This window comes from Camellia sinensis, chromosome 5 (genome assembly GCF_055761805.1).
Source record: "Camellia sinensis isolate YWXY chromosome 5, ASM5576180v1, whole genome shotgun sequence".
Taxonomy (NCBI): Eukaryota; Viridiplantae; Streptophyta; class Magnoliopsida; order Ericales; family Theaceae; genus Camellia; species Camellia sinensis.
Window position 1 is genome coordinate 202,027,291 of NC_138965.1, and position 14,955 is coordinate 202,042,245.

The 14,955-nt window shown below is 35.0% G+C and overlaps 1 protein-coding gene across 27 annotated transcripts; it reads left to right on the forward strand.

The window, feature by feature from the left end:
* Positions 1 to 4,448: 4,448 nt before the first annotated feature.
* On the forward strand, positions 4,449 to 14,718 carry LOC114319637 (Tetratricopeptide repeat (TPR)-like superfamily protein). Of its 27 annotated transcripts, none has more exons than XM_082871183.1 (11): positions 4,494 to 4,995; positions 5,760 to 7,896; positions 8,388 to 8,461; positions 8,543 to 8,631; positions 8,723 to 8,829; positions 9,489 to 9,580; positions 9,823 to 9,923; positions 11,799 to 11,937; positions 12,093 to 12,204; positions 12,471 to 12,581; positions 13,404 to 13,623. In XM_082871183.1, the coding sequence occupies exons 1-2, from the start codon at positions 4,599 to 4,601 to the stop codon at positions 7,811 to 7,813; spliced, it is 2,451 nt and encodes an 816-aa protein (XP_082727309.1). In that variant the 5' UTR covers positions 4,494 to 4,598; the 3' UTR covers positions 7,814 to 7,896; positions 8,388 to 8,461; positions 8,543 to 8,631; positions 8,723 to 8,829; positions 9,489 to 9,580; positions 9,823 to 9,923; positions 11,799 to 11,937; positions 12,093 to 12,204; positions 12,471 to 12,581; positions 13,404 to 13,623. The 27 variants fall into 27 exon arrangements, with proteins under 27 accessions (XP_082727301.1, XP_082727299.1, XP_082727303.1 ...); XM_082871185.1 differs by having other exon boundaries at positions 8,557 to 8,631; XM_082871181.1 differs by having other exon boundaries at positions 8,393 to 8,461.
* The last annotated feature ends 237 nt before the right edge of the window (positions 14,719 to 14,955 follow it).

Sequence of the window (14,955 nt, forward strand, 5' to 3'; positions counted from 1 at the left end):
CTGTCGCAAGCGTCACATACTCCTGCTGACAGCCATGTAGATTGACATCCCTGAGAAGTTTATTTTATCTTCATTTGTGTTGGACAGATGTATTTTGTGTTGGACAGATTTATAATGATGTGGATAGATTTTGATAGTTTAATGTTGTGGACAAATGTTGAATGATATGGACATCCGATGGATAGTTTGCTTTTATTTTGGACAGATTTGGTTGTGCTATTTTGTGTTGCACAGGTTTATAATGTTGTGGACAAATGTTGAATGATATGGACATCCGATGGATAGTTTGCTTTTATTTTGGACAGATTTGGACTGATTTTTTGGTTTTGGACTGATTTGGACAGGTTTATAATGATCTGGGTTTTGGATTGTTTGATTTTGGACTATTTTTTGGTTTTGGATTGTTTTTTTTGGTTTTGGACAGATTTGGAGTGGTTTATAATGTTCTGGTTTTTCGACAGATTTGGACAGGTTTATAATGATCTGCACAGATATTTTTGTTTTGGACTGATTTTTTGGTTTTGGACAGTTTTTTTGGGTTTTGGACAGATTTGGACAGCTTTATAATGATCTGCACATATTTTTTGGTTTTGGACAGATTTTTTGGTTTTGGACAATTTTTTTGGGTTTTGGACAGATTTGGACTGGTTTATAATGATCTGGGTTTTGGACAGATTTGGATGTGTTGCACAGGTTTATCATGTGGTGGACAGATCTTGGAATGATCTAGTTGTACCTCTGGACATGTTGGTATTTGGTTGTTAGCAGCTATATGATCACTTTTTGTTGAAAGCTTATAATTGGTGAATCCTAATAGAACCAAGATGCAGCCTGGGGGAGCAATTCAACATCCTTTGCCTTCCTTTCTTATATATTTGGGATTTTGCATGTTTCTTCATATTATGTCCAATTCGTATATACTTTAGCATCTAGCTTTATATTATTTCAACCTGCTTTTATATATTTGTAATTTTGTATATATACATTTTTGATAAGTTATAAAATCGTGTACATACTTTATTTAGTAATGGATTAATGGCTTGTTTTAATATCTTATCATGGTTTGGGGATGTCTAATTTTGATTGAAAGTTTTTGTCATAGTTGTAAAAATACATGATATTTTTGCGTGTGTTCTTAAATTCGCAGGTGGTTATTTCTTCCTAAACTTCCTTTTTGGTTTCATCTTATTATACTCAGTAATATCTTTATGCATATTTTTGGCATGGTCTTCAGCTTAACTGTTTGTCAAGCTGTTTCTTTTTGCCTATGGGACTTGGAGCCAAATATTTTTGTCTTCATAAAATAATAAAGTCGTCAAGCATAGGTAATTTCAGGTAACGTCATTGACAGAAACAAAATACAAGCGCATCACCTGACCAATAATAAGAATATAAATTAATGAAATCTGTCCACAACATTATAAAATAATGAGAGTTGTCCACAACATTATAAAATAATGAAGTCGTCAAGCATAGGTAATTTCAGTTAACGTCATTGACAGAAACAAAATACAAGCGCATCACCTGACCAATAATAAGAATATAAATTAATGAAATCTGTCCACAACATTATAAAATAATGAGAGTTGTCCACAACATTATAAAATAATGAAGTCGTCAAGCATAGGTAATTTCAGGTAACGTCATTGACAGAAACAAAATACAAGCGCATCACATTCGTCAAACGTAGGTAATTCCATTAAGCTTTACATATCAACATTCATAGTTTAAGGTCTACAACATTCATAGTTTAAGGTCTACAACATTCAAAACCCAAATACATCCACCAAAAAAAAAATTACAAAACACCAAAAAATTAACTAAAAGGTTACATTCACTTCAGTAGTGCTATTAGCATGGTAAAACCAATCAAGACTATGGCTGTGAACATAAACAGTTTCATAGCTTCTTGGTTTGCTTTGGCTGTGAACATAAACAGTTTCATAGCTTCTTGGTTTGCTTCAACTCGTTCCAATTTATTTATAATTTGATTGAGTTTGTCAACATCATAATCATAGCCTCTCTCATCTTCATTCTGCATATGACTAGCTTTACTTTTCCTTTGGAAATCTGATGCATTCCCAGTCGAAGCCGGTCCCCACCCAAAGAACTCGCACATCCTATTTGGACACTTGAAATACAGCCTCCCTGGATTTTTCTCTGATTCTGATATGAACACTGCAGCTTTTTTTCCACAATTGCATCTCTGATTTTGCAAATATCCAGCATCAACGTTTGAACCCATTGACATTGACATGATCCTAGTAAGAGCATTTTCCACAATTACAATCAGTCCATTAAGACAACATTCAAACAAAGCTGTAAAATAAAGCACTAATCAATGATGTAATAACCATTTGTCTAATAAACATTGTCATTTTCACGTTCATGTTAATCCTAGTCATATACATAGTTCATGTTCATGTTCATGTTCATCCTATACATAGTTCATGTTCACTCCTACATCATATACATAGTTCATGTTCATGTTCATCCTAGTCATATACATAGTTCATGTTCATTCTTAGATCATATACATAGTTCATTCTTAGATCATATACATGGTTTTGTTTTATCCGAAGCTAGTCACGGCCTCTATTATAGGCTTAGGCATTTGTGTTAAAATGTTAATTTTTATTTTCTTGGACCCTGATGGAGACAAAAACCATGTTTATAGTACTTCTGACTTGCTTCCTCATCGTTTAGTTATGTGGAGTTAGAGGTGGTGGGAATGCTGCAGCTCAAGCATCATTTTGGCAAGCAAAAGTAGGGCTTTCTTTTATATTCGCATTCGAGTCAGAGAGGGAAATGAATGCAGCCATCATGCTTGCCAAGAGGTTTGCATTTGATTGCAATGTGAGTCAAGTTTCTATTATATGATTTACATGGAATAATTGTCTATAATTTACTCATCTATGCTTTGAGTCGCCGAAATAGCCTCCCCGGAAATCATGTAATTATTTATAAAATGACAGATCATGCTTGCCGGACCAGATGACAGAGCTCCTCCAGAAACATGACAAATCTATGCTCTACTCTCCTCTTATGTGTCAATGTTTTCTTGAAAATTTAGACCTATACACTTTCTGTGACCTCAAGGTCTAAAATGCCGGCCATAACCCCAACTGCCAATAAATTAGGCTCAATATGACTATGGTTAACCCATTTCTTGTGATTGTGCAGCATAGACATAGCAAACATGTGAAGGTGCCTATCATAATGATATGTGTCAATGTATGTTTTCAAGTGTCAATTAGCTAATACCACAAGATGGCAAGCCTATAAGTCAAAAGTGATTATAATAAACCAGCCCCTCTGTCTCTCTCTCTTTTCAATGGTTGCCAAACAGTCTTCAACTTGAGCTTGGCATATAAACAAACATGTAATAGGCAATCTGAATAACTATCTTGGATGACTTTGGAAAGTAGAAAAGGAAATCCACAAGAATTCTTTTCAAGATTGAAAAGAATTCAGTTGGCACTATATTCATGTTTCAACATCAAGTAAGAATCTGAGTTCTATTATTGGAAATTAAGAAGTTGAAAAGAATTCAGTTGGCACTATATTCATGTTTCAACATCAACTAAGAATCTGAGTTCTATTATTGGAAATTAAGAAGCTGACTATAATTACAGAACTTACAACAGCACTATGATCATTAAAAGTCAAAATTTGAGCAAAAATTCAACCACAACAATCAACATCAATTTCATCCAATATATCAACAATGTGAATTGTTGAAGTGAGCCATATGATGAGCCCATTGGATAGAACTGGTTCGGTCCAATTAACTCTCCAAATGGAGAGAAGTCATTTCCTTGTTAAAATGCAGCTCATCAATTACAGTAATGATATGTGTCCTGGAATGTAATAAAAGGATCTATTGGCAACAAATCCAGAAATCATATGATAGGCAACAAATTCATAAATCAAAAGCCTCTATTGGCAACAAAATCATATAAAAAAAAGTAATAAAAGACGAAGGGAGAAGGGAGAAAAATGATCCTGAAGACGAACGTACCTCGCCGCTGTCGTTTCGCCGTCGTCGCCGTCGTTTCCCCTTGCCTCACCGCTGCCTCTCCTCTCCTCGTCGTGTTCCCTTTACTCTCAATTCGTCTGAGTTTTGAAGCAACACCCCTAGGGTTCTAAACAGTTCTGAAGCAACGTAAAAGCATTTTGAAAAAAAAAAAAAAAAAAAAAAAACTAATACAAAACGACGTCGTTTTGTATGTATGGCAGGAATGTATGGCAGAAGATCCGGACTCTAAATTCCTCCCACCATTGCAACCAAACCCACTCTTAACGAAATATTAAAGGGTAAAAAATACTTTTTAAGTGGTATTAATACAAAAGTATTACATATTTATAAAAAAAAAAATATATATTTATAATTACCAATATTATTTGTTAAATTTATCATTTATTTGTAATTATTTTTTTAAATTAACGGCTCTATCAAAAACCCTTTCCCTCTAAAACCCTAAACCCATCTCTCTCTCAAAATACCGATTCGTCTCAATCCTCCTCCTCCTCCTCTCTCTCTCTCTCTCTTGAAAGTTTAATCATTGTGGCGAAACAACGGTGCTCTGTAAAAACCCATGCTCAATAACATCCACCAATGGAGAACCCTCCGATTCCCACTAAAAACCCTAATCCTCAACCCTCTCACTTCACTCATCTTCACTAAACCCTCCCCCGCCAATCCCACAGACCCAGTTCTCGAAATCATCACTGCCTTCAAAAGGAATCACCTTTTTGATAGCCATTGTGTTCTTTCCCTAGTTCCGTCTCTCAGTTCACTTCAGGTTGATCAGATTTTGGATAATTTGGGAGTCGAAGACCCTGAGTCTGCTATCAAGTTCTTTAATTTGTTGAGGAATGAGTATGAATTTCGGCATTCGTGGGTTTCTCAGTTCGTTATTGCTCATGTTTTGGCCCGAAAAAGGCGGCTCAAGGAGTTGCGTTCATTTTTACAGCAAATGTTGCAAGAAGAAGGTACAATTCACATGTGTGTATATAATATGATTCACATTATATTTAAAATTTGGGGGTAAACATCACTCAAAAGAACTAACTCTCCACTCTTTGACTCAAACTTAAATTTTTACCCAAATCAAGGGAGATTCAATTGTTTACTCAAAATTTCAAGGCTATTTTGTGACTATCCGATTCGCCGCTTTGCCATTATTGAAGCTTTTGCTCGAATATATACTTAAATCTGAGTTGTTTATTGGAGTGGTTTATATGAAATAAATCTTTTACTCAATTTACTCAAATTTGTAAATTTGAGTAAATTTTGAGTAAGCACTGGAGATGACCTTATAATTTCTGTTAGATACAAAGCATTTGCTTGAGAGTGACCAGTTTAAGTATAATTCATTCTGATGAAGGATGTCTGAATCTTTTCGGCAATGTTCTTAAGAAAGAAAGGCAATTTAAATTTTTTTTTTTTTTAAATGATTTGTTAAGCAATAGTTGAAAAACTATTAAGCCTATTCATTTATGTCTTGGTTTATATGCATGTATGTAGAATATTCAAAATTTTATTCATTCACTTTATTTGGATATATCCTCCTTATCAGCCAAACAATGCATAAAACAATTATTCACAGTTTTGGTTTTCTGGTTTTTGTTAATTTTCCAAAATAGGGTGATTGCCTGAGGGTTCAAAGTCTTTATGGTTCAGATTACTAAGTTAATAGCTTCAGGATTTTATGTTACTCATTTATTGTTTATAGATTTCTTGTGATGTCAATTAGGCTCCGGTTCTGCACCTTCACTTTCTGAGCTGCTGTGGAATAGATTCAGGGCCTGGGAATCAAGTGGTGTGGTATGGGACATGTTGGCTTTTGTTTATTCAAGGTCAGAGATGGTCCATGATGCTCTCTTTGTTCTTGCCAAGATGAAAGACTTGAAAATCCAAGCTTCAATCTTGACGTACAACAGTTTGTTGTACAACTTAAGGCACACTGGTATCATGTGGGATGTATATGATGAAATCAAAGCTAGTAGGACTCCTCAGAGTGAACACACCAATTCAATTCTAATAGACGGTCTGTGCAGACAGTCATTGCTACAAGAAGCAGTAGCCTTCCTGCGAGAGAATGAAGGGAAGCATTTTGGGCCCTGTGTTGCTTCATTCAATACCCTCATGTCAAGGTGCTGTAAAATGGGTTACGTAGATGTTGCAAAATCTTTCTTTTGTATGATGTTTAAGTATGGACTACTTCCTGATGCGTACAGTTACAATATTCTTATTCATGGGTTATGCATAGCGGGCTCAATGGAAGAAGCATTAGAGTTTTCAGATGACATGGAAAGGCATGGTGTAGAGCCTGACGTAGTAACCTACAACATTCTTGCCAAAGGTTTTCGTTTGCTTGGTATGATGAATGGGGCTTGGAAGATAATTCGCAAAATGCTGCTTAATGGGTTGAATCCAGATAGTGTCACATATACAATACTTATTTGTGGACATTGCCAGACCGGCAATATAGAGGAAGGCTTTAAGTTACGGGAAGAGATGCTTTCACAGGGATTTCAATTGAATGATATCTCTTATAGTGTACTGCTTAGCAGTTTGTGTAAGATGGGGCGGGTTGGTGAAGCACTCAGTTTGCTTCATGAGATGGAATCAATTGGCTTGAAACCAGATCTTATCACATATTCTATTCTCATTCACGGTCTCTGTAAGCAGGGAGACGTACAAAAGGCTATTCAACTATACAACAAAATGTGCTTAAAGAGAATCTTCCCAAATGCTCATGCACATAGTGCCATCTTATTGGGCCTTTCTGAGAAAGGGACATTATTAGAGGCGAGAAATTTTTTTGATGCTTTGACAAAGGGTGACTTGATGGAGGATATTATTTTGTATAATATCATGATTTATCGGTACGCAAAAGTTGGTAAAATTGGAGAGTCTGTACAGTTATACAAACAAATAATTGAAAAAGGGATTACTCCAAGTATAGTCACTTTCAATTCTCTTATTTATGGATTCTGCAAATGCAGAAAGCTAGCTGAGGCTAGAACATGGTTGGACACCATCAAGGCACATGGATTGGTGCCAAGTGCTATAACATACACCACTCTTATGAATGCATTATGTGAAGAGGGCAACATATGTGGCATGTTCGAAGTGCTCAATGAGATGGAAGCAGGAGTGGTACAACCAACCAATGTTACATACACAGTGATTATAAAAGGACTCTGTAAACAAAAGAGGCTACAAGAATCTCTCCAATTACTTGAGGATATGTATGATAAGGGTATCTCCCCGGATGAAATCACATACAATACTTTAATCCACTGTTTTTGCAAAGCTCATGATATGAGAAAAGCCTTTCAGTTGCACAATGAGATGCTACTACATAATCTTCAGCCAAGCCCCATCACATATAATGTTCTCATCAATGGTCTTTGCATATATGGAGACCTAAAGGATGCTGATAGACTGTTCTCTTCTCTTCAGGACCAAAATATTGGATTGACAAAAGTTGCTTATTCTACACTAATCAAAGCACACTGTGCAAAGGGTGATGTCTGTAAGGTAGATGAACTCTTTTGCCAAATGATAGAGAGGGGGTTTGAAATCTCTATAAGAGATTATAGTGCTGTGATAAATAGATTGTGCAAAAAAAATCTTACAGTCAAAGTTAAAGTTTTCCTCCGTATGATGTTATCTGATGGAATCTCCCTGGATCAAAAAATTTGTTCGGTGATGCTTAATGCTTTCCATCAAGTTGGTGATCTCAATTCAGAATTTGAACTGCTTGCTGTGATGATAAAATGTGGCCTGCTTCCTGATTAGATCCATGAGAAACTGATGATTCTTATGGTTCTCACAATTGGAAAGAACAGTCCATTGGTTGATCTGGAAGTCCATCATGCAAGGTACCACATTACACTCTTAACATAAAATGAAATGATTTTGTTGAACAGTTCCACAAACGCCCGCTCATGGTCACCCTGCAGATCATGAGATATGAATTTGATCTAATGGGTTATAACTTATAACTACTGTTGGCAACTGAGCCTAGGTTGTAGAGCATTAGTAACAGTAGTGCAATACTGCAAAACACCAAGTCCTCTAAGGTACAGTGCCTATGAGTGTGTATCTGATATGGCTGCACATCCATAAAGCACTATATAAAAATCTAGAAAAATAATATGTTAGGAGTCAAGTAGGCATTCAAGCCATATAAATTGCTCCGAAGTGATGGCTCCTCACTTAAGTATTTTAGGGACAACAGGGGTTGGTCCTAATTTGATAATATAATACAACATATATTTCAGATTCCCATATATTTCAGATTTCTAATTTCTGTCTCCGATCTTGCTCTCTCGTCGGTTGCTCTCTTGACGAATCTCCATACACACCAAAGGATAGACCAATCGTTCGATCTCATGAACCCCTGCGATGTTTCAACATCTCATATCTTCAAAGCCTTTGAAGCAGGTAATTGAAGATCTTTGTGATTGTTCTTGGGGGTTTGCAATTCGTTTCCTTTCATTCTACAGTCTCGATCTTCTTATTCAGTCCACTGTCCATAGATCGGGTCTAGGGTTCCTCAAATCCACAGCCAGTTCTGGAATCTGTAGAACTCCTTGCTTCTTCTTAATTTTGAGGTAGCTCCTATTCGTTCTTGTTGATTTTGAAAATTGTCTCAGGGGGTTTGCTCTTAGGTATACTGTTGCTGAAATCTGAGTCAATCTTTAGGGAAAACCCCAGCTGGGAACCAGTTGCAGAAATCAATGGCTTGTGGCTTTGCAGAGACTTTCTATCTCTCCAGCAACAATCTTGACTGCTCTCAACAATCGAAAACGGTGCTCTCTCTCTCTGTTCAATTGCGTGAAGATAGGTCACAGTCAACTTCTTGTTTCTTCGATTTAGAAATTGAATATTGGATTTTGTTAAATTTAAAAGATTTGATTTAGCATTCACAACTATTCAACTAGCGATTTGTTTCTCTTTCACATTCTCTGTCATAATTCTAATTTAGTTGCTGTGGTTTGATTGTTTCAATTAATGTTTGAAATTGATATATGAGGAAATTTACTGAGGAGAAGTCATTACTAATTTATAATTTCAATTTTATCATCGTGATCATGAATCTTGATTTTATTATTTGTTTAAATTATATTTACTTGTCTTCCAAAACTGTCTTGGGTTGCTATGTACACATGAAGATATTTGTACACCATACAAGGGGAAAAAATTCGAATGAGGATCCATTGTCAGATGTTCCTACTTAAAGAAATTAAATTTTACAGTCATAATTTTGGAAAAAACAATGACTAGCATCAAAATCAATCCATACTTATGCAAGCTTTGCAATAACTAGCATCGAAATCAATCCATACTTGTGCAGGCTTAGCAATGACTAGCATCAAAATAAAAAATACAAAAATTCTGACAATTAGTGATGTCATTCTTAATATTATTTGAGTCTGAATGCGGATTTTCATACTTTGATGCAATGCAGGAAGCTATGCAGAGGAGGACCCTTTCTTCTACAGCTGCTGCTGAAGCTCTAGAAGAGGCCATTGCTTCCGAGCCTATTGTAAGGAGCGCAAGGTAATTATCCTCTCTCTCTCTCTATGTATATACATATAAATACTAGTTGTGGGTGCAAATAATCAGACCCTTTACATTGCCTTTGATAAAACTTGAAAGAGTTCCACTCAATTGGCCCAAGATAATTGAACGTCTGATTAGGAAGTTCCAACAAGATTTTAGTCTTCTCTCCTTGGTATGCAAACTTAATAACTTAGAGGTTAATTTTCTCTGTTTTATTGATATCCTTCTCAAGAAAACAGATGACTGTGAATTGGCAGCAATTGATTCTATTGGAATCTTCCTGGGAAGATTGCAGATTGAGGAGGCCATTGAGTTGATTAGACTTGAAGATGATTTGCAGGTGCTTGTTACTGTTATCAACCCTACCCCCTTTATTTGTTTGTTTCTCAGACTTAAAAACTCATGTGGATGTACTATCTGTCAAAAGAAGTAGATCCCACCATCTTGCCCTTGATTGGATAATTTTACTGTCTTCCCAACCACTTTACATTGTCCTTGTTTCTGAACCTACTATGCAGTGTTATGCATGTTTGGTTGTGTAATTAGTTGGATGCCAGTGGGTTCTCTACCAGTGGGAACGTTGTTTTGCTATCAACATGAATTATGATTGAACTTTGAGTGTTTGTTCTTTTGCTCCATCAGTTTAGGTGGGTTTCTGGGCTAGTTGATCTAGGCCAAATTTGGCATCCTGTCTGTTAATAATTATTCTCTCCAATTCTACAACTCATTAATATTAAATTAGGCACTGTTCATTTATTAGTTCAGTATGGAGGCATGACTTCTGGGCTCTTCCTAGGATTAGGAGTAGAAAACAAACTGACTCTCAGTGCTCATTGAATACAACAGTTGCTCATTCTTTAATGAGTACCCATTATCATTTTCATTGATGCCCTGTTTGTTTGAAGTCATAAGTAAGTGAGGTAACAATGCCCTTCCTCACTCTTCATTATGATTTTTGAACTAAAATGAGACTTTTCATTATGACATTAGAAATTATAGGTTTATTTTGTTCAATAAAAAAGCACTTTTCATTCTGGTCCTCTTTTCTTTTTAATCCTTTCTTTGTCAATGTTTTGCTAACAAAGGTGTGCCAGTCTCTTCATAGGGTATTTGATTTTGTTAATTGTTACTAATTTATTTGATCTCAATTCCTTTTTCTTACTCTCCTATAATCTTTGTTTTTCTGAAATATATGTGTATATATATAGTGCTTGATGAATCTTTTTTCCGCAATGATCAATTATTGTGATATTAGCCATGGATTGCCCCCCTTGAATATGATAATAGGGTGATTTTTTCTGTGAATTGTTAATTTAGTTGGTCTCAATTACTCTCAGAAAAGAATTCATTTATTTTTTGTGCTTTATTTTTTAGTAGCTCATTTATGTTTATGTTGGGTTTTGAATTTTTCAAGAAACTATGATTGTGTTTCTCATTGGATGTTCATCAAAACTATGACTGAGTTTATAGATTTTTCACTTTCTCTTGAGTTCCAAGAGTCAGACTTTGGCAGTTTATGTGTCCTTGTATGAGCATTAATTTAGAAGCAAAGCAATTTCTTATCACATCTTATGCTGTGCTTTTAGTTGATAAAAATAATTTTGTTCTATCCTATTACATGTTTTCAGGCCCAGGGGCTTCACAGATGTGTTGAAGAGATTGTTTTCTCTTATACGTATCCTAGGCTTGATATGGAGGCTTGCAGAATGCTTCCCTCTCTTTTCCTCCTTTCGTTTATTTATTTATCCTAGGCTTGATACGAGTTATTGTAGAATATTTTACAATTACATGTTGCTTATGATCTTCCATCATGCGTGGTTGAAAATTGTGTACTCTTTAGGACTTGAATAGAATTCTACATTTTGTATACTTATTTAAATGGAACCTATTCGGTTATGTCTCAGTTTTCAAAACATAGGAACCATTTGTTGAAAATACCATTCTGCATACACCCCAAAGCAGGTTTGTATCTATTATTTTATTTGTGATATAGGAACAACCGGCATATTTGAAAGTTTCTTCTTGAGAATAGCAAAAAACTGAATGTTTGTTACAAGATAAGAATTTGAATTGCATTTTGTTAGAAACAAGTCATGAATGCTTGTTCTGTAGTATCACTTGGACTTGGTATGCTTGTTTAGCCATTGGGAGCTTCTTAGTATTAGCATAATGCTTCTTTCTTGTTATTAATTTCCTCAACTCAACTATTTTCCAGGTCATGTATTTGTTCCTATTGATCCAAATCATTGTGAAGAATTCTATCCCACAACCGTACCAACCCTTTCTGAAGTATGCATGTACCAAAATAAATTATTCATCAATCAACTGCTTGCCACTCAAAAGATTTTATAATGGTATTTGAGATGCATTATAATTTATTAATGGTTGACTGTGTATAGTACATTACTTACACTATTGTCCTTTTACAACTTTCTAATGCAATCCTTGTGTAATAATTTATATTTATGTATCAATCCTTAGTAAATTTATATATAAACAATTGTTGCAGGTACTCAGTGGTTCAATGTTGTTCACTTTCTGCTCCTTAGCGTGAATTTATCAAATCTACAGCTTTTGGGCCAACTTTAACGTGCGAGGTTTCAGAGCAGATGGTGATGACGGTATGTCAACTGAAATTTCAGTAAACTTAGATCACGTTTATTTCCAACATTTTCTCCTTCCTAAAATCCGTGATGGTGAGATGACAAAATATATGATGTGAACAAAGAATCATTATGTAGATGCTAGGACAGGACTTACTGTAGATTCTAAATTACTTAATTCTTTATTTTTATTGTTAGAATTTGAGTAGACTCTGTTCATTTCCCATTTTATACCAGCATAACTGAAGATTTAACGAAATATTTTTTTTGGTTTATTTGAGCAGAGTGGGATGGAACATCACTTGGAAAATCGATTAGATATTTCAGATCATCTTTCTTGCAACCTTTACTCATATTTATCAAAAAAAAAAAACCCTCTACTCAAGACATGCAAGGTATGTCTCATTTTTATTTGCCTGGTTTATTTGTTTTCATTTTCATGCAACTTAAATTTGTCCATGCCAACAATATTCTTTAATTAGTGTTTTACTTGCAAATACACGCCATTTCAACTCAATCAGCTTTAATGTCAACTCCTTGAGGTCAGATAGGTGGATCCATCTTGATAGTTGGTTATCGTTTAAAGCCATATTTCAATCAAATCCACGGCCATCACATGTTCATTCCGGCCTCTTGTCCTTTTTTTACCTTCAACTTGGACCAAATCACTCCTCTGCACTGGTATAGTAATTGGTCTACATTAAGGCCTCGTTTGGGAACATGTTATTTTAGTAACTTCTAAATTTTTTGGCTAAAATATGAGGTAAAAAAAAACTAGTATGTTTGGAATGACTTTTTGGTTTTCTAGGAAAAGATATGCAAAAAGCAAGAGAGAAATGAGAATTTTTGACTTTTTGGTATAGGTTATAAACTTTTTGATTTTTTTAATAACTTTTTGGCTTTTAGGCTAAAACTCTTGCATGCCAAACGAGGCCTAAGTGCATCAAACCATCTCAAACAATTCCCTATTATTCTTCAATCCATGCCACTTCTAACTTTCCACCAAATACATTCCTTTCTTAGTCTATACAGAAAGAGGTTTCATTTGTTTTTCTAATGAGGATTTCAGTGCTGGATTTAGATTAATTATACACCCTGCTTTCAGTTCCTGCCATGCATTTAAGATTTTTCCTCTATATTTTTTTGTGGACTTTAGATCTGATGTTTTAAAGGACAAAGCAATAACATTGAACTAGGCTACTTACCAAATGTTGCAGGTGGAGATAGAAAGTTCACACAGTGCAAAACTTCAGGAGTAAAAAATTCACTGAGTTGGTAGGCTTTATTTCATCATCATTGATCTAGTTTCTGAGGTCTTCATTTTAGTATTCCATGAATGTTCCATAAGATGTAAGTGAAAATTATATGACATAATGTTACTCCAGTTATGTGATATGAAATTAAATCTCAAAGAATCAAGTAGAATTTAAAAAGAAACCTAAGAATCATCTGTATCTTATCATGTTGAAGGATAACAATTGCCCACTCCTGTATGTACAATAATAATATGTAGCTATTATGCTGATCAATAACTAACAAAACATCTCTCTATTATGCGGCTGCATTAGGAAAAATATCTTTTGCTTTAGGAAACTAGAATTTTTTGCTTAGTGGCTCCGATAAAAGCAACTTAAAAAAGAATGAATTCCGATTAAAACTATGTTTTGGTTCTTGTATGGTTATAGCTATCATCCGTACATGTTGAATCAATCTTCAAATGAAATGAAGTGTTTCTTGATAGTTTTGGAAGCAGCCACTTCGAAATTGGTTGAGATGTGATCAGTAGTTCCGTCCCTGTTGGATTGACAGTTGCAGTGTGAGGTTTAAGTTCTTTGCCATTGCTGCCTACCACACACTTCCACATGAAAACATAAATATTGGCGTCCTAATGTTTTGCTAGTAGTCTATATATAAAGATGAGAATTTGCATATTTGTAATTTGCAACAGTCAGATAGGGCCAAAGACGAGACATTTGCATTTTTTTTTTTCTTTTTTCTTTTTTTAATGACAGTTGTTTTATGCGATTATCTTCCTCTCACTCTGGTTTGGTTTTCCTTTTCGTTATTGGATATTATTTAGTGTAAACCGTTTTTTTTCCCTTCTGTAGATCAAAATGGTACTTAAACTGGTTCCAGTAAAGAGGTTACTTATTTTTTCTGCTTACACTTTGGGTTGCTATTCCAGGCTGTTCTCTTATTTGATATGTGGAAAACATTGAATTTGCAGGATATGGATTGGATAGAGAGGCTGGTTTTGCAACATGTTAATCTCTGTGCAGTATATAGATTGTTTAAAATCATGGCTCTCCTAAAACCCTTTTACCTGACCTCTTCCTAAAGATTGTTCCTCTTACTGATCACATTAGCATGGAAGAACATTTATGGCCCAATAGCTCTGATATATGCACCTTAAAAAGTAGTGAATTCATTTAGTTTTTAGTCCTTATGACAAAAATAAGGGTAATGATAGTATGTGAAAACAATACCATTTTATTTTAAAGAAAGCTTCACTGAAAGCATTAACAATGTAAACAATTCTGTATGGTTTTTTGACCAGGATTGTTGTTGCTTGAAAATTCTACACATTTTTAGATCCTGTGATTCGAATCGCTTGGCCCAACTTGATGGTGAAGTCTAGAAGTGCATCAATTCATGAACTACAATCAATGCCCCTAAGGTCATGTTTGTTTAGGTGGACATGAGCTTGGGATTGGACTAATAGTCCAATAAAATTATTAATTCGATGTTTGGTTAAACAATTGAAGTACG